The sequence below is a fragment of the Schistocerca serialis genome, chromosome 7 (genome assembly GCF_023864345.2).
Source record: "Schistocerca serialis cubense isolate TAMUIC-IGC-003099 chromosome 7, iqSchSeri2.2, whole genome shotgun sequence".
Lineage (NCBI taxonomy): Eukaryota > Metazoa > Arthropoda > Insecta > Orthoptera > Acrididae > Schistocerca > Schistocerca serialis.
Genome location: NC_064644.1, coordinates 291,906,925 through 291,926,789, shown reverse-complemented (window position 1 = coordinate 291,926,789; position 19,865 = coordinate 291,906,925). Strand labels below are relative to the sequence as shown.

At 41.2% G+C, this 19,865-nt stretch overlaps 1 protein-coding gene across 2 annotated transcripts in view; it reads right to left on the bottom strand.

The window, feature by feature from the left end:
- Positions 1 to 8,874: 8,874 nt before the first annotated feature.
- Positions 8,875 to 19,865, bottom strand: part of LOC126413336 (tropomyosin-1) — a 102,246-nt gene continuing 91,255 nt past the window's right edge. For both annotated transcript variants that reach the window (XR_007575366.1, XM_050083247.1), the window contains one exon: positions 8,875 to 9,698. Coding sequence is in view for 1 of the 2 variants with exons in the window: in XM_050083247.1 (XP_049939204.1) it covers positions 9,616 to 9,698 (83 nt within the window). In the remaining variant the exon portion in view is untranslated. The remainder of the gene's footprint in view (positions 9,699 to 19,865) is intronic.

Here is a 19,865-nt window from a genome sequence, read left to right as displayed (position 1 = left end):
ATTTTACTGTGAAAACATTCATAAGCTATTTTAATTCGAGAAGCAATATCCCGCCTCTGCACTTTTAAAGTGAATTCGCCACACACTACATAAGAAAACGCACTATGAGATGACACTACACTTGTCATTTCACAGCTTAAGAACACACACGACAACATTTAAACTTCTACTCCTCTGGCAACTAAGCGGGAGATTTTCTGTGTATAACATGTCTTCTTGCGTATGTATTGTTCGAGCAATTCTTGGCGTGGACGGCAAAGCCATTACTGTGAGAAAAAGTACATTGTTGAACGTTATTATAATTCCTGTACTCACAGACAACGAACGTCTAAAACAAATTCGTCAGTTGTTGCCTTAAAAATAAAATTATATTCTTTTACTCATTGCGCTTATCACCCAAAGCTAATAAAAATGAGAACAATTTTTTTATATTACAAAAAACTAATAGGTGATGGAACATTTCCAACTCCATTTTGATATTTGGCAGATGAAAATACATAAGAATGATCTGAAATTATTTAACACTTTCATTATCGGGCAGTGCTATTTTGGAAATGTAGGTTCAGAAAAGTGAAGTAGATGTTTACGCTTTCTACAGTTTAATGCAGGACATACTAAAGATGTGGGCTACGATGTACCCTACGGGTGACAAACGTGTAATTTGTGTAGCTGAGAAGTCGACCAATCCTTGTTTCCTTATTGTCGAGACAGAAACTGATTCTTTTCGATAATGGGATAGTATTATACTGGGTGAGCCAGACCTCAACCGTTAACACTTCGTTTGTTGTTCAGGGATATTAACTCATAATTTCGGTATTAGGGACACGTGGTCTGCGGTGGTTCGTTACACAATATTTGCATTTCGCTTCATTTATTACCTCATTTTATCTGCGAGTGTGTACAATAGCGCAAATGTCGACGATACGCGCTGTGCGTCTTATTTGGGTACAAACTTGTTCCATTCACTCACGTTAGCTGCTGTTGGCAAAAGTAATGCCCACTTGACTTTTTACCTTTAACTTACATCCAGTACTGCTCCGTTCTGTCTCAAGAAATGTTACAGGGCTTGCATAAAGCGATGGCTTGCATAAAGCGATGGAAAGACCGCGAGAAATGCATATTTGAATGTAAATGCAGATTCTGTGCAAGTCTTCAGGGGGCATTGTTGTATTTGACCACGATCGGCACCTATCCAATGACCTCAATACGTTGCAAGCGTCAGTCGTGGTAACAACACAGTTCGGTGTCGTTGTGAGTGAATTGTGTCGGAGCTGAGTGAATTTTGAAGTTGGGGAAATTGTTGTTGATCGTACCGTAGGTGGTTCCGTAACCAAGATAGCAGAAGTGTCTTCTGTTTCAAGAGGCACCGCACCAAATATTTATACCACACACAGGAAAAGCGGAAAGACATCATCCGTTAAGTCACAATGTGGACGAAAGTTTGATCGTGCCAAACGGTCACTGAAGAGGAATCTGGCGAGAAATAAGACAACGGCACCTGAAAAAGTCACAGCTGAAGCGAATTTAGTACTCACCAACCCAGTCAGCACCAAAACGACGCAAAGGGATCTCCACAAGCAGGGAATTTCAGAGGGAGCTGGCATTCGAAAACCGCACTTCAGTGATTCAAATTCCCTTAACAGGAATACATGGTACAGAGGCCATTAAACCTGGACTGTAGAGCAATGGCAGAAAGCCATTTGGTGGGTGAGTCTTGTTGCACACTGTTTCCAACTTCTGCTCGAGTTGAAAGATGGTGGGAATTCAGTGACGATTTGGGCAGCCATGTCGTGGAATTCCATGGGACCTACGGTAAGTCGGAAGGTCACAGTACTGCCAACGATTATTGGCTATTTTGCTGACGAGGTCCATCCCATGGCAAATACACTGCTGGCCATTAAAATTGCTACACCAAGAAGAAATGCAGATGATAAACGGGTATTTATCGGACAAATATATTGTACTAGAACTGACATGTGATTACATTTTCACGCAATTTCGGTGCATAGATCCTGAGAAATCAGTACCCAGAACAACCACCTCTGGCCGTAATAACGGCCTTGATACACCTGGGCATTGAGTCAAACAGAGCTTGGATGGCGTGTACAGGTACAGCTGCCCATGCAGCTTCAACACGATACCACAGTTCATCAAGAGTAGTGACTGGAGTATTGTGACCAGCCAGTTGCTCGGCCACCATTGACCAGACGTTTTCAGTTGGTGAGAGATCTGGAAAATGTGCTGGCCTGGACAGCAGTCGAACATTTTTTGTAGCCAGAAAGGCCCGTACAGGACCTGCAACATGCGGTCGTGCATTATCCTGCTGAAATGTAGGGCTTCGCAGCGATCGAATGAAGGGTAGAGTCACGGGTCGTAACACATCTGAAATGCAACGTCCACTGTTCAAAGTGCCGTCATTGTGAACAAGAGGTGACCGAGACGTGTAACCAATGGCACCCCATACCATCACGCTGGGTGATACGCCAGTATGGCGATGACGAATACACGCTTCCAATGTGCGTTCACCGCGATGTCGCCAAACACGGATGCGACCATCATGATGCTGTAAACAGAACCTGGATTCATGCGAAAAAATGACGTGTTGCCATTCGTGCACCCAGGTTCGTCGTTGAGTACACCATCGCAGGCGCTCCTGTCTGTGATGCAGCGTCAAGGGTAACCGCAGCCATGGTCTCCGAGCTGATAGTCCATGCTGCTGCAAAAGTTGTCGAACTGTTCGTGCAGATGGTTGTTGTCTTGCAAACGTCCCCATCTGTCGACTCAGGGATCGAGACGTGGCTGCACGATCCGTTACAGCCATGCGGATAAGATACCTGTCATCTCGGTTGCTAGTGATACGAGGCCGGTGGTTTCCATCACGGCGTTCCGTATTACCCTCCTGAACCCACCGATTCCATATTCTGCTAACAGTTATTGGATCTCGACCAACGCGAGCAGCAATGTCGCGATACGATAAACCGAAATCGCGATAGGCTACAATCCGACCTTTACCAAAGTCGGAAACATGATGGTACGCACGAGGCATCACAACAACGTTTCACCAGGCAACGCCGGTTAATTGCTGCTTGTGTATGAGAAATCCGTTGGAAACTTTCCTCATGTCAGCACGTTGTACGTGTCGCCACCGGCGCCAACCTTGTGTGAATGCTCTGAAGAGCTAATCATTTGCGTATCACAGCATCTTCTTCCTGTCGGTTAAATTTCGCGTCTGTAGCACGTCATCTTCGTGGTGTAGCAATTTTAATGGCCAGTAGTGTATTTATTCTCCAGTGGTGATGCTGTGTTCCAAGACAGGACTCTTGTTTACACAGCTCACATTGTTTTGTGGGTACGAGTATGAATTATTACATCTCTCCTGGCCACAAGAGTCACCAGATAATATTACTGACCCTTTGAGGTCTAGTTCGGAGACAAGTGTGTGTGATCGCAGTCCATCTCCATCAACATTTCCTGAACTAGCCATTATTTTGCGGGAAGAGTGGTGTAAGACGCCCTTGAAAACCGTACAGAACCTGTATTTATCCATTATGAAATGATTGGAAGCTGTTTTGACTGCCACCGGCTGTCTTTCACCGCGTTACGCACTGTATGTATTGTCTTTTTTCCATATTTGTGTCCGCCGCCTGTAGTTGTACATTAACAGTCATACACGGTAGTCCAGACAGGTTCACTGATGAAGGGTTGACTGGTATTCACCTCGTGTATGAGGCACCTAAAAACAAAGGAAAAGCGGCCGCCGACACAATACTGACCTTCTCGCGCTGCGATGGCGACCACGCCACAGTACTCTTACGCCTAGAGATGTGCTCTAACATAAGTACAGATCGGCAGTTTTAGTACACTACGTAAATGACGTAATAAATGGTAGGGTTATCAGTAGTGATGGTAGTATCACTAAGGAATGAAACATAAATCAAGTGTGTGTGACAGAAAATGGCTGCCGACGACTTTTCTCTGTTTTTTGTACCTTTGTTTGTTTTGCTCATAATTAGAATCGCGCATTGTTCGGCGTTAGTCCACTGTATATTTCATATCTTTACACGGTATAAATTGCATTTTATAAGTAATTAACATTAGTTGATAATGTAACTTTTGCGATCTTATGTAACCAAAGCAATTACTTCTGCCGCGCGTAGTGGCCGCGCGGTTAGAGGCGGATTGCGCGGCTCCTCGCGTAGGAGGTTCGAGTCCTCCCTCGGGAATGGTTGTGTGTGCTGTTCTTAGCATAAGTTACACTCATGCTCATAAATTAAGGATAATGCTGATACATGGTGAAACAACGCTCTGGTGGGCGGTTTGCGGGTTTAAATCACCGCCGAGTATGACCATGGGGTGCATTTGACCTGCGGTCGTCGCACGGTGGCGCTCGCAGCAGTCCACATACGCAGAGGTGTGTTGGTGCATGTCAGAGTACGGTGCAGCGGGTAAGTGTGCAGACGTTTTCAGACGTGCTAATGGTGACTGTGTGTTGCAAATGGCTAAAAGAACACATATTGATGACGTTATGAGGGTTAGAATATTAGGGTGACTGGAGGCTGGTCGAACACAGCAGGTCGTAAATCTTAAGGTTTTGGCGGCGCAAAGACTGTTCCATTAAGTTTCGGGTGTGCAGCCTCAAGAAATCTCCTTGTCGTAGCAGGGGCCTTCCGTGTGCCACAAAGTGTGATTTCACGATTATGGCAACGATTCCAGCAGACAGGAAACGTGACAAGCGCTACAGTAAGGGACGTCCACAATGTACAACACGACAAGAAGACCGATATCTCATCATCAGTGCCCGCAGACGGCCAAGGAGCACTGCAGGTAGACTTGCTTGGGACCTTACCGCAGCCACTAGAACAGTTGTCTCCAGACACACAGTCTACAGACGACTGAACAACATTGGTTTATTCGCAAGGTGCAACCCACTGACCCCTGGTCACAGGAGAGCGAGTAAAGCCTGGTGTCAGGAACACGGTACATGGTCATTGGAACAGTGGTCCCAGGTTATGTTCACGGACGAGTCCAGGTATGGTCTGAACAGTGATACTCGCCGGGTTTTCATCTGGTGTGAACCAGGAACCAGATAAATATCCCTTAATGTCCTTAAAAGGGACCTGTATGGAGGTCGTGGTTTGATGGTGTGGGGTGGGATTATGATTGGTGCACGTATACCCCTGCATGTCTTTGGCAGAGGAACTGTAACAGGTCAGGTGTATCGGGACGTCATTTTGCACCAGTATGCCCACATTTTCAGGGGTGCAGTGGGTCCCACCATCCTCCTGATGGATGATAACGCACGGCCCCACCGAGCTGCCATCGTGGAGGAGTACCTTGAAACAGAAGATATCAGGCGAATGGAGTGGCCTGCGTGTACTCCAGACATAAACCCCATTGAGCACGTCTGGGATGCTCACGGTCGACGTATCGCTGCACGTCTTCAAACCACTACGCCACTTCAGGAGCTCCGACAGGCGCTGGTGTAAGAATGTGAGGCTATACCCCAGCAGCTGGTCGACCACCTGATCCAGAGTACGCCAACCCGTTGTGCGGCCTGTGTACGTGTGCATGGTGATTATATCCGATATTGATGTCAGGGTACATGTACAGGAAACACTGGCGTTTTGTAGCATATGTGTTTCGGGACGGTTTTCTCAACTTATCACCTATACTGTGGGCTTACAGCTCTGTGCCGTGTGTGTTCCCTATGTGCCTAAGCTATTAGCACCAGTTTTGTGTAGCGCCACGTTGTGTGGCACCACATTCTGCAATTATCCTGAATTTATGAGCATGAGTGTAGTTTAAGTTAATGTAAGTAGTGTGTAAGTCTAGGGACCGATAACCTCAGCTGCTCGGTCCCTTACGAATTCACGCACATTTGAACAATTACTTTTGATGCAAGTACAATTTACAAGCACAAACATAAAAAATCTATATAATTATTGTTGTTATTTTCTACTCAGAAGAACGTTCTTCATCATGATCGAACCTAAGAGATTCCCGTCATTATTAATAATAGCGAAAGTTGTTCATAATAACAGAAATGTGTTTTTCTGTAAGCTTGACCGAGTATTAATGCAGTGTTTGACATATTTTTGTTTTACATTATTTTTTAAAAAATATGAAATTTTTTAAATGGAAGTAGCAGTTTCCACGTTACAAATCAACAATTTACGAGTAAAACCTGAATTAAAAATTGAAAATTTCAATTTTTCTATAAATATAGTTTATTGGTAAGTAACAGATAGGAGGATAACTATGTAGAACAAAAATTTTCTGTACGTTACACGGCGCTCACTTTCTAGATGGTTCACCGTGCCCATTTTCTAGAGGAATCTAGTAAGAAAATGATCGAATACGTAAACAAATTGACTGAAATGAGATAACGCCTGATAGGTATGCAACACATCTAACGTGTAGTCGACGCAGTTACGATCGTAATCATGGCCACTAGGAAAGTTACTAAAATTTACACTTGCTTATGATAGTCTGTGGTAACATACGGTAGTTGTACAACTCTACTTACACTTATACATACACATCACCGTATTTTGTTTTACACTAAAGGCTGTTTAGCTGTTGTGAAGATATTTTTGCAGATAAAAACGTGATGGCGCAACATACTGAACAAATCATAATTACGTCATTACTCTGCAGCGAAATGACGGAAACGACGGACCCCTGATACGAAAATACTAAGTAAATATCAGGTTTGGTGGTCTAGTGGTGAACTGCATGTCTGGAACCCATAAGGTCGTAGAATCGAATTGTGGTCAGACGCTGACATCAGAATGAGATTTTCATTCTGCAGCGGAGTGTGCGCTGATATGAAACTTCCTGGCCGATTAAAACTGTGTGCCCGACCGAGACTCGAACTCGGGACCTTTGCCTTTCGCGGGCAAGTGCTCTACCAACTGAGCTACCGAAGCACGACTCACGCCCGGTACTCACAGCTTTACTTCTGCCAGTATCTCGTCTCCTACCTTCCAAACTTTACAGAAGTTCTCCTGCAGGAGAACTTCTGTAAAGCTGTGAGTACAGGGCGTGAGTCGTGCTTCGGTAGCTCAGTTGGTAGAGCACTTGCCGCGAAAGGCAAAGGTCCCGAGTTCGAGTCTCGGTCGGGCACACAGTTTTAATCTGCTAGGAAGTTTCAGACGCTGACATTTTCCAGTCTACCTTTAAACTACCCTTTATGTCTCAATGATGTGAAAATATGCCATGGTTTCGATTCCACATTAAATTATGGGTCTCATTTCCCCAGTAGGATTACTGTATGCTCAAGTATTTGGACGTTACTGTAGGAGAATCATAGTAACGAATTTAGCAGATATTCATTACAGCAATCAGGAAATAACGCAACATTCTTGCGTGGATACAGTGCTCATCAGCCTCTACGAGAACCAAATTTAACGCCCAATGACATCGCCGCCTACATCATCGTCTTGCATACAGGGGTAAAGTATACTAACTGTTGTGTCCTGCACACTGGTGTCTTATGGGGTGCCTAGGAAGCTAGACAACATACAAGCAAATCATATTAATGGAGTTTACTACAGTAATTGAATTGACGATACTTAACTTTGATTTACAATGTCGTGTCGCAAGCAATTAGCGATATGCAAATAATCAATGTCTTCCATTATATACAATGTCCATGCAAGTAATGGATATGGATCACCTGTCATGGCTCTTCTAGTGCTCTCTTCCAGTCTGCGCGTCTTCTACTGTCCGGCCAAGGCTAGCAGGAGCGGTGGTTATATCCTCTTCGGATAGAGGCCGCTCCTGCTGTGTCCTAGTCAGCGTACTATTGGCTAACGTCATGTCACAGCCTTCTCTGCTCTTGCGTTCTTCGTCTTCGTGCCGGCGGTTATCGTTACGCCAGAACACTGACTATTCCATCTTCATAAAGTTCATAGTCTCCTTTTCCCTGATCGATTTGTCTCCCATTCATTTCGGAAAATATCTAAGCATTTTCTGGGGTGTCTTTTTTTCCCTCATTATATTCACATATTATTTCTACCTACATCTGCATTCAATAGTTTCGTTGTTCTTAGCGTACACATTCAACTCATCTTGAACGTCTTCATTTCTAATCAGATCTGTTCCTGGACAGCTCTTCACACTCCTTTAGAATCCTGTACCTTTTGCTTGTATTTTGCTGTCCTCTCCCTATTTATTTAACCAAATCTTGCTTCCATACAACATTAATGTCATCGCAAAAGTTTAATACAATTCTTTTTGCTCTATTGATTTTGCATCTAAATATTCTGTTTCTGTTTTTCGAACTGCTAGAATTTGTGCACAATTTACTTGTATCATTATGGTAACTCATATCTCTGAGCAGATATTTAAATGTGACTACTCTTCAGTTTTGTTGTTGTGCTAACTCTTTCCTTACTTTGTGTTTACGTTGGAGGGCCATAACTTATGTTTAAGATAAAGAGATTCTAAGAATGTATTGTGTATTTTTTTGGTTAATCTAGCCTACTAATAACTGGACTTTATTTTCACTTTCTTGAATTATTACTTTATCATCTACAAAAAGCAGTACTCTTGGACTGGAGTACTTACCGATTTAAATCCTCGATAATTTTATGAGTTCCATTGTCTATAGACACCATTAGTACAAATGCCAAAAACAGTGAGTCACAGATAATACCCTTTTCTCTTTCAGTCATTTACTTTTATCTTATCCGCTCTTTCCTGCTATTCGTTTATTACTATCTTTGTTTCACGCTATAAATTGTTGATGACCATCATGAGATGTGGGCAGTAACAACTTTTTTTCATTGTTGCCAAAAAATTTCATTTGCAACTGTAAACATTTGTGTAAAATGGTTCAAGGTAAAATAATTCAGAGCAAAGCAAAGCTCGTTGAACGTCACAGTTATTTTATTCGAAAAATAAAGTGGACACTAAACTTCTGGTTTAGTTCAATAATTTAATTAAAGAACTAAAATTTACAGATATTGAGCTTTTAGTTGACATATCTGCTCTATATTTAAAACACAAGTACTCTCAACATTGTCAATATGTTACTCCATATCAGAACTGGTCTCGAGTATTGTCCAGTTAACTTCTTACAACAAAACTGAAAGAAGATACAGAAAACATAATAGTCATATGATATGTTGAATGTGATGTTTGCACGCGTCTAATTTTATGCAGGCTTCATCGTTGAAAATCGTGGTATGTGTTGAAAAGTGTGAAACATCATTCGGCGCACTTAGTTTTGAGAATGCGCCTCCCGTAAGAGCCCCATGGACGTCAGAATGAGTGGACGATTGCCTGTAAGTTTCTTTTCCCGTATCAATCGATTTTAAAACAAGCCGAAGTGGAGAAAGACAGAGAGAGAAAGACAGAAAGAGACAGGAGCTGCTGAGCGATTTTACAGCTAAATTAGAGAACGAACGTAGGAGAAAGAGAGAAGCGAGAAGAAAGGAAGAGAGAAAACACATGAAAAGCATTGTTGTGAGTGGCAGTGCCATTTGCCAGTTGGTCGTTGTTGCAGGACTCTTGCTGCCTTTGGTGGATGTCGGAGGAGATGCGGCAGCCTGCGAGATGATGGCGCTGGTGTCGGTGGCAGCAGTGACGTCAGAAGCGGGTGGCTGTGCTCTAGTAGCCGGCCAGCTCGGCGAAAGTGGAGTCCATCTCGTCGGCCAGCGACTTGTATCTGTCCTTGTTGATACCCAGCTCGTCTGCGAAACAAAAGGTACGTCGCACCAGTTAGCGAGGACAGACTGGCAAAGCCTGCTTGTAAACTGTCGTTCGTCATTTCCCGTTATATTACTATGTATACCGAAATATTGTCAGAGAAACAGCTTCATAAATGACTCGCGTTGAACACTGAAAGTATATAGTTTCTTCAAATCTAGCGTCCAAACAATGTATGTGAGTGGATGCTTTCCCGGTAAATTACACTGATAAAATCTTATCGGGGAATCAGCCGAGTGGCAGCGTCTTTTTTAGTAACGTTCCAACGAGTTTCTTTCTTGTCACAGTCGCCTTGTAGCAACATTGCAACGCGTTTCCTAATATTCATCGTTGTCTGAAGATAACGAGTAGGAAACTCGTTGAAACAATTTGCCTGATATTCCTAGAAGACTTCAGAAGTCAAATACTGCATTGGATAGTTAAATCTCAACTAGAATTCCAGCTAACGAATATATGCAGGGTTGGTTCAAGAAGATTTCTCCATACAAGCGGCATATCGTCGTCTGGTGCCCCCCTCCCCCTCCCACACACCTTCCTCAAACGTTAGCTGCCTTTCCTAATTAAATACAGTGACGCTGCAAATGGGTTTGCTTATTTTATTTTAAACTAAGAACTACAGAGGCTATCATCTGTACCAGAAATAAGTTTCTTAATCTTAACCAGTGCTCAATACAAAAAGAGGAAAAAATTTCAGCATAATGTTGTTTCTGAGATCTTTAAGTGAAAACAGACAGAGCTAGAACTACCGTATTGTTCTAACGTCAGTAAAAATGTGCTATCTCTTTAAATTGAGTAGAAAGAATGCATATACATAATTTGTATTATATTTGAGTTTAGTAATGCAACTGTTTAATAATATTATTTTGAAATTATTTCAATTTACATCAGAAAAAGTGGGACAGAATGCAAAAAAAATCACATAATCTTATATTGATCTCCGTAGCCAAGCGTCGCTGTATTTGGTGCGGAAAGATCTGGGTTCGATTCCTGGTACCTACTGAGTTTTTTCTGAGTAAAGGGAGCCTCGCAAGGCGTCCACTCAGCCCTTGTGAGACCAAATGAGGAACTGCTTGAATAAAGAAGCAGCGGCATCGTCAGGATTCGTCTACCGGTAACAAAGGCTGGAGGGATTAGTGGCATGTTGATCACATGTGTCACGATCATAGATTGATCCTCGTACTGCCTTATAGGCAGCAATCGGAACAGGCCTAAGGCCTAATGCGTGAGTGGTATTTACTTACTTTACTTGCATTAAACATAAGATACTATTTAGCTGCGTAAACTATATGTTACACGTGAAAAAACTCAGTAACAAGTAGTTACATTTTAGAAAAAGTGTAATGAAAGTAGTTACAAATTGAGAAACATGGTCAACCGGCAGCTTGGGTCACTTGAACCCTAAACCGGCCCCGAATACAGGAAGACGACACGTCGATACTCAACTTTATGGTTTAAAAACATAAAGGCTATCGTAAATATTATATTCATTATAAATGAAGTAGTAGAGACATTTAAATACTTAAGAGAATGGATGTGACTCATAGAAAAAAATGCTGTGAGAGCACTCATAAACAAGTTGAATTTAGCATACTAACTCACTATGAACATCTACAGTAAAAAGAAACATTCGATCAACGTCAAATTAAGACGTTACTAGACGTAATAGAACCTAAGGCTTTATTATTTATAAAAGTCAGAACCACGTAAGAACAGGATTATGTAGGACCCAGAACTTGCGGAGAAAGGGACCTGAGCACATTAAATATTGAACTTCCTTGTGAACACGAGAACTGAAGTACGCGGGATCTAAGAGGTGCACAGGGATATGACAAAATCGGAAAACAGGAAACATATTTGCTACAGGATAAATTTCACATCAAAAATTGATGGTGCCATAGGTCTCTATAATTGGATTAGACCCAGGAAAATCAAGTAATGGACGGTAGAGCAAAGAAGGTTGCAAAGTATGACAATGAAATAATTTTGTAACAGAATAAGGACAAGAAGAAAAGGAGCTCATCCGAATTAACGAGTTCTTAAGATAGGCAGAAAAGAAAGAAAATTCTATGGCATCTTAGAGACGAATTCTTCCGCTAAGAAGACATTGTCTTAAATCAACTTGCCAATTGTGAAGCGTGAGGAAACGTGAGTTAGGTTGGTATACTTTATTTTGAGAAACGCCGTATCACGCATTAGGCTTTTTGCAGTTGCAGGCAACACACAACAACACACTAATATAAATTTTTTGTCAAATGTTATTAGGGGTGATCATACGTGGTGTCATGAGTACGACTCAAACACCAGGCAACAGCAGAGAGAATGGAAAACTGCTTCATCACCACGATTATGTCTACTTCTGCAGCTGAGCGATCAGCGTCTCTAATTTCCATGCAGAAGACCTGGCTTCAATTCCCGGTACTTCCAAGGATACTTTTTTTTCTCTTGAGGCCAACTAATGAGCTACTTGTTTGAGAAGTAGCGGCTTCCAGGTTCGAAAAGCTGCTGACAACGTCTAGGAAAGCTGCATGCTGACCGCAGACGCTTCCATATCACATCCAAATTACTCCATTAGCAGAGGATGACACAGCGGCCAGTCAGACTTGCGTAGTATTCAGGACCCGACTGGCATGTTCATTTTTGTCTACCGCGACTGCAGACAGTAGCTGATATTAATGGAGGAAACGATGGTGGTTTGTCTTTTACCATGGAGAGGGCAGTTCACCACGAATTTGTCCTGTAATGTGTCGTAGTTAACCAGCTAGTGACGTGTGACACATAAAAGTGCTACTAAAATGTTTGCGTGAGGCATTATCTCCTCCAACATGACAATGTCGCCGGCCACAAAGAGTCTGAGAAACTCATGTGATGATAACATACTTGGGCGGAGTATTTTAATAAATGGCTTTGGAAATGGCTGGCGGTGACTTACATTGTTCTCTAGAGTGAAAAACATCGTAGAAGTCAATCTTTCTCAGGAAAGAAAAGTCGACAAAAATCATTTAAGGAACTTTCTGAAATAATTTTGTGTGGATCTAAAAACAGTACGCATCAATGGATGAAATGTTGAGACAAGTGCATTAGGTACTACTTTGACACTATTTTCATGGTGATCCCAATTGCAAACATTTTTGTGAAGCTGAAAGTATGTAACTAATTGTAGATTCTTTTGAGCCCCCTCTCATATATATAATTTTCTCATCCCCACATCTGTTACTCGATTGTCCTAGCAACTACTAAATGAACTATCGTTATGAATGATAAACTCATCCTAGTAAGTAAACACACTGCTCCAGCATAAAAATTATAGCTGTTCCTAAAAGAAGTAGCAGTTACAATATTAATTATCACATAGATTGAAAGATACAAATTGTATTATGCATATTTTCATAATGCCAAACAGTGTACACATTACTTATTTGAAGTACATTTATCTTAACTGATAAGTCTTTCATATATTTAAAATAACTTAACATTAATTATGTCTTAAAACTAATACTATTGGGGCCAGCCGCAACACACACAATTACTTAGAAACACATCGAAGGAAAGATGTATGCTGTAATAATTCATCGTCAAAACAATGTAAATAGTAATCTGCGTTGCTGCAGTCATATTGGTCGGCCTGCTGCTTATATTTTCATTAATTTTGTGCTGTAGTACAACAGTGTTCTCTTCAACTCTTTGAAGAGGTGTTATTTAGTTCTAACTCGACTCCTTTGGCATAGTAATTTTTTCTTCAATAACATTTTGCCAAACATCTATTGTCTCAGGATTTGATCAAAAAGTTATCTTTTTGCTTTGTGTATTTCCTGCATGAGACGACTTTCTCTGTTAATTTTTTTATGAATTATTAAACATCTTATTCCTTATAAAGTATTTGTTTTCATTGTTAAATGAAGTTTCCATGTCTCTACGTTTAAGAAATAATTGTCAAATACTGGACTAATGGTCGCCAGAATTCATCAGTGCTGTGCGCGTTTAGTATTATTACCATGCCTTGAAAGGGTATAGAAGGGATGTTAAGGGCGTCCGATGTTGAGTACTCACTGTAACGGATACGGTAATACCGGGTACTCGTATGAGGCAGCATTATCAGTTGGCGGTGACGTGGGGACAGGTGCAATTTTTACGATGTTTTGGAGATGCATAGTGATGTTACTTCTTACATCATGGTGTGTAGAGCCATCGGATAAGATTTCAGGTTATGGATGGTAGTGATTGAAGGAACTCTGACTGCACAACGGTATGTCACGGACATTCTGCATCCTTATGTGCGACCTCTCACGTGACGGTATGGTCGTACCCCTTTTCAAGAGGACAATGCTTCTGTACACATGGCACACGCCTCTATGAGCTTTGTGCGTGATGGTGAGGTACTCCTGCGGTGAGAAAGATCTGGATCTCAATCTGGAATAGAACATTCGCGAGACAAGCTCAGCTGTCAATTCCGTCCCATTGTTAGTGTCCAGCATATGAAGAACCAGTTATAAGAGCTGTTGGCCGGCCTGATTCAGGAGAGTTAAGGAGGCTCCCCCCCCCCCTTCCCCCCGCACCATGCATCCAGAACAGAGGGTGTGCAGCTTCATATCGATAAGTGGACTTGTATTGCACAGTTAGTTGTACATTGACTGCATTTCGTAATTACTGAAATAGTACCACGTACCTACTCAATCAGCGAAGTTTCATTTCGTCTCCTCCTTCTCTTGTGGGTGTTTTATTTATTTATTTATTATGCAATATATTATATTTCTAAAGGTGGCAGGAGTAAAATACAGGGAGCGAAAGGCTATTTACAATTTGTACAGAAACCAGATGGCAGTTATAAGAGTCGAGGGGCATGAAAGGGAAGCAGTGGTTGGGAAGGGAGTGAACAAGTAGTAAAGGAAACAAAAGAAAAATTCGGAGTAGGTATTAAAATCCATGGAGAAGAAACAAAAACTTTGAGGTTCTCCGATGACATTGAAATTCTGTCAGAGACAGCAAAGTACTTGGAAGAGCAGTTGAACGGAATGGACAGTGTCTTGAAAGGAAGATATAAGATGAACAGCAACAAAAGCAAAACGAAGATAATGGAATCTAGTCGAGCTGAATCGGGTGATGCTGAGGGAATTAGATTAGGAAATGAGACACTTAAAGTAGTAAAGGAGTTTTGCTATTTGGGGAGCAAAATAACTGATGATGGTCGAAGTAGAGAGGATGTAAAATGTAGACTGGCAATGGCAAGGAAAGCGTTTGTGAAGAAGAGAAATTTGTTAACATCGAGTATAGATTTAAGTGTCAGGAAGCCGTTTCTGAAAGTACTTGTATGGAGTGTAGCCATGTATGGAAGTGAAACATGGACGATAAATAGTTTGGACAAGAAGAGAATAGAAGCTTTCGAAATGTGGTGCTATAGAAGAATGCTGAAGCTTAGATGGGTAGATCACATAACTAATAAGGAGGTTTTGAATAGAATTAGGGAGAAGAGGAGTTTGTGGCGCAACTTGACAAGAAGAAGGGACCGGTTGGTAGGACATGTTCTGAGGCATCAAGGGATCATAAATTTAGCATTGGAGGGCAGCGTGGATGGGAGACCAAGAGATGGTATAGGGAGACCAAGAGATGAATAAACTAACCAGATTCAGAAGGATGTAGGTTGCAGTAAGTACTGGGAGATGAAGAAGCTTGCAGAGGAAACAATAGCAGGGAGATCTGCATCAAACCAGTCTCAGGGCTGAAGGCCACAACAACAACAACAACAACATTATATTTTGGGGATTTCTGAATACCATCGTATTTGGATCTGGCGCTGGGTGACTCAACAGGGTGTCAGTGGTGATAATGGACTGCCAGTGCTGCTTTAAGGGCGCTCCATGGCGGGTGACCTTACGGACACGCCGACGCCTCTCTACAGATTACCAACAATGCGGACGCCGTATCGAACGGAGCTGTTGGCGTGACTCACTGTGCGTGTGGTGTGGCAGCGAGGAGAAAAAACGGCGAGCCTGAGGTGAGGCGAGGTGAGGGTAGGCGCTAGGCGCCTGTGTCGACCAGCCCAGCCCAGCGAAGCGGAAGAACTTGACGCGCCACGCCCCTCCCAGTTTGCGTCTCTTCTCACATAAACGCCGCTACAGCGTGCCTCGTTCTCATTACAGGCGTCACATCGAGAACATGGCCGCCAACGGCAGGTTCATCTCTCTGAGCGACACTAGCGTTATTGCATCAACAGCCAGTTTCTGTAGAGATATCTCGCCGACCGATATCCCACAGTAAAAGCTTCGTTTAATGGGGAAGGAAATGGCGGTGTATGTGCATTTGCAGTATAAAAAAGGAACGTCCTTAACCCTCGAAATACCAAGGGGCCAATTGGGGGTGGGGGTAGGGGTAGGAGACCTGTACTTTATGCCCACCTTTCAAAAATATTGTAATTTAGTCAGTCAATACACATTTTAAAGTTCTAAAAAAATATTTATTGTTTTTAACGAATTCTTCTGTCGTATTCCATAAATATTTTACATTTCTCAGTTAAACATAATCCAAAAATTTAGTTCTTAGAAGTGATCTCACTTTCTGCAATCAATGTCATATTCAGTGTTTTCAAGTTCAGGAACTTACTTGCACATCAATATCTCTTCACTAAGTATGTTAGAACTAAAAGTCAACAACAATGAACAAAATTTTCATTTTTAAATTTTTTTGTTGATGGTCATAAATTACCCCCAGCGTAGTACTTCGCATTACTGAAAATGTGTAGATATTGCTAAGAATGAACTTCCAAGGGCCATTTTCGGGTTCTGGACCCTACTTAGACTTATGAACCTATTTAAAAATCATATTGTTAATAGAAATCAAGAACAGTTAAAGATTCTTTTTATTTTTTAGGGTCGTAGCCTATCCTCGATGTTATTTAATCTCTACATTGAACAAACAGTAAAGGAGACCAAAGAAAAATTTGGATTAGTAATTAAAATTCAGGGAAAAGAAATAAAAACTTTGAGGATTGCCGATGCTGCTATAATTCCTTCGGAGACACCAAAAAACTTGGAAGAGCAGTTGAACGGAATGGACGGTATTTTGAAAAGAGAATATAATATGAACGTCAACAAAAGCAATACAAAGGTAATGGAATGTAGTCGAATTAAATCGCGTGATGCTAAGGGAATCAGATTAGGAAACGAGACACTTAAAGTAGTTGATGAGTTTTGTTACTTGGGCAGCAAAATAACTGATGATGGTCAGAGTAGAGAGGGTACAAAATGTAGACTGGCAATGGCAAGAAAAGCATTTCTGAAGAAGAGAAATATGTTAACTGGGATGTAGATTTAAGTGTTAGGAAGTATTTTCTGAAGGCATTTGACTGGAGTGTAGCCATGTATGGAAGTGGAAATGGATGATAAACAGTTTAGATAAAAAGAGAATAGAAGCTTTCGAAATGTGGTGCTACAGAAGAATGTTGAGGATTAGATGGGTTAGTGGCGTAACTATGAGGAAGTACTTAATAAAACTAGGAAGACAAGAAATTTGTGACAACTAGATCAAAAGAAAGGATCCGTTGATAGGGCACATTCTGAGACATCAGGTGATCGCCAATTTAGTATATGAGGGAAGTGTGTGGGAGGGGCGGGAGAAGTCGTAAACGGAGGCCAAGAGACGAATGCAGTAAGCAGAATCCGAAAGATTTAGGTTTCAGTAGTTTATCGAAGTGAAGACGCTCACACGGATAGAGCAGCATGGAGAGCTGCATCAAACCAATCTTTGGACTTAAGAAACAACAATAAAAACACGGGTATAAAGTCGCCCCCCGCTCCCGTAGGTAATGCATGTTATGGAAAATATGTTGATAGTGGTAGGGTTAAAAGAGAAAAAAGGCTGCTACTGTTCATGTCGCTCTTCTCTTTAAGCCTCGACGTTACAAATTTGGTGGCGGTTTAAAAACATTTAACATAATTACCATAGGTTAATCACTTTTTAATTAAAAAGAGCGCTTTCATTGACAGATCATTCAGGCAATAAAAGCCAGTTTAATAACGAATGACATATTGTCACGAGAGATCTCACAGATGGATAGCCGCGCGGGATTAGCCGAGCGGTCTTTGGCGTTGCAGTCATGGAATGTGCGGCTGGTCCCGGCGGAAGTTCGAGTCCTCCCTCGCGCATGGGTGTGTGTGTTTGTCCTTAGGATAATTTAGGTTAAGAAATGTGTAAGCTTGGGGACTGATGACCTTAGCAGTTAAGTCCCATAAGATTTCACAAACATTTGAACATTTTTGAACAGATGGATAAATTTTTTTCAAATATTTATTGTAACAGCCTTACGTGCAATTAGTCACATTTCATAACTTCATTCGGTCACTTTCAGTGATCATGTTCGGATTTAAAAGTAAAATTAAAGTAAACCATTAATAAATAACTATTTAAGAAGATAATGTAGACTGAAAATATTTAAAATTGAAAATTCTTAAAATTTTATCTGAATAAGTAAATAACATAGATTGACGCTACTTAAAACTTAAAATTCTTAAAGCTTTACCTGATTAATCATGAGTTGTGGAAAATCAAACACCTTTTAAAAAAGATACAAGCTGTAAAATAAAAAGCAGAGAACTTCTGTAAACTTGTGGCAATATTCAGCGGTACCCAGTGTTATACTAACCCACTTCACACCATACAGCCCAATATGTAATGGATAATGTGTATGGGGAGGAAGAGGGCTTGGAAGAGTGGCCGCATACACACTGAGCCCACGGTACACAAGCAGAAAAGACACACCTCAAACGCACTCTGGTGAGTGCTTCGTGCACTCAGTATTTTAGACCAATGTTGCAATTCAATTTTAAAAAGATGTTTGATGCTTCAAGGCTTGGTGCATTATCCAAACATATTCTTTGTTTTAAATTTATTGTATTACTCTCTTCAGGCAACATATTTGTTACATTTTAATACTGCTAACTATAAGTGCCTCTTCTCTCCTCCTTCCATCTTTCTCTCTCCTCTACCAATCATCCATGACACATCGTTCTGTATGATGCACGATGGGTTTAATAAAAAGCTGCATACGACTGAATGTTGAGTCAAGTTTACTATACTGCTGTTCCTTTTATTTTGCAGCTTATGATTATGTTCTTTTTAGAGAAAAACTTTAAGAGAGAAATTTGACTTTTCACAACACATGATTAATTTTAAATGTTGTGAGTCTATGTTATCTACTTATTGAGGCACAAATTTAATAATTTTAATTTTAAATATTTTGATTCTACGTTATGTACATAAATAGTTATTTATTACTGTTTCATTTCATTTTATTTTTAGATTTGAAGATAATCATTAAATCTTATCGAAACTTGTTATCAAATGTAACTGCAGCTGAGACAGTTACAGTACATATTTTAAAAAGCTAGTTTCTTTCTTAATTACCTGGTGTAACGATCCCGACCAAATAAAGGTTTTTAATAAATCTACAACACGTGATTGCTTTTAGTGTGACATTGTGGTGATATCACCACAGTTTAAAAATTGCGAAGAGGAGTTAAATGAAAACCTAAAAAGAAACTTAATAAACACACTCTTTCTAGTGTCATTGTTCTATAAATTAGCAGCACTGTTACCAGTGTCGTAAACAACCTCCAACAGGTAGCAGCATGCAGCAGACAAGCGAAACGCTGCCACGATACCCGTTTTCAGCGACTGTCCCGCTGGCGGCATGCACCCACGAGGAATAGCGTTCTTTCACACGTCTTCTGAGCAGCGAAAGCACGGAAAATATTGAAATTCTTTTTCGAATAAGTGTCCAGTAGGTTGAAGCATGTTTATCACTGCAACAAGTGTGCGAGTGGAGTAGGGAGTTCAGAAATGACTCGAATTCCGTAGCATACGCTCCCTGCTCAGGTCAGGCACATCACATTGTGACATTGGAGTTCATCGTAGCAAGTGAAGCCATTGTGATGCACAATCATCGTGTGATGGTTGATGAAATACCTCCAAATCTGGACATTAGACATGGCTGAACAGTCTCATTATTCGTGACGCGCTTGGGGTTTGTAAAGTGTCTGCAAGATGAGTGCCATGGCATTGCACTATAGAAGTGAAAGAGAGGCATGTTGACGCCTGTGAAGAATTTTTAAATCGTACTGACACAAAAGGTGATGAATGCTTTGCGTGTGTCTTTACAGGAT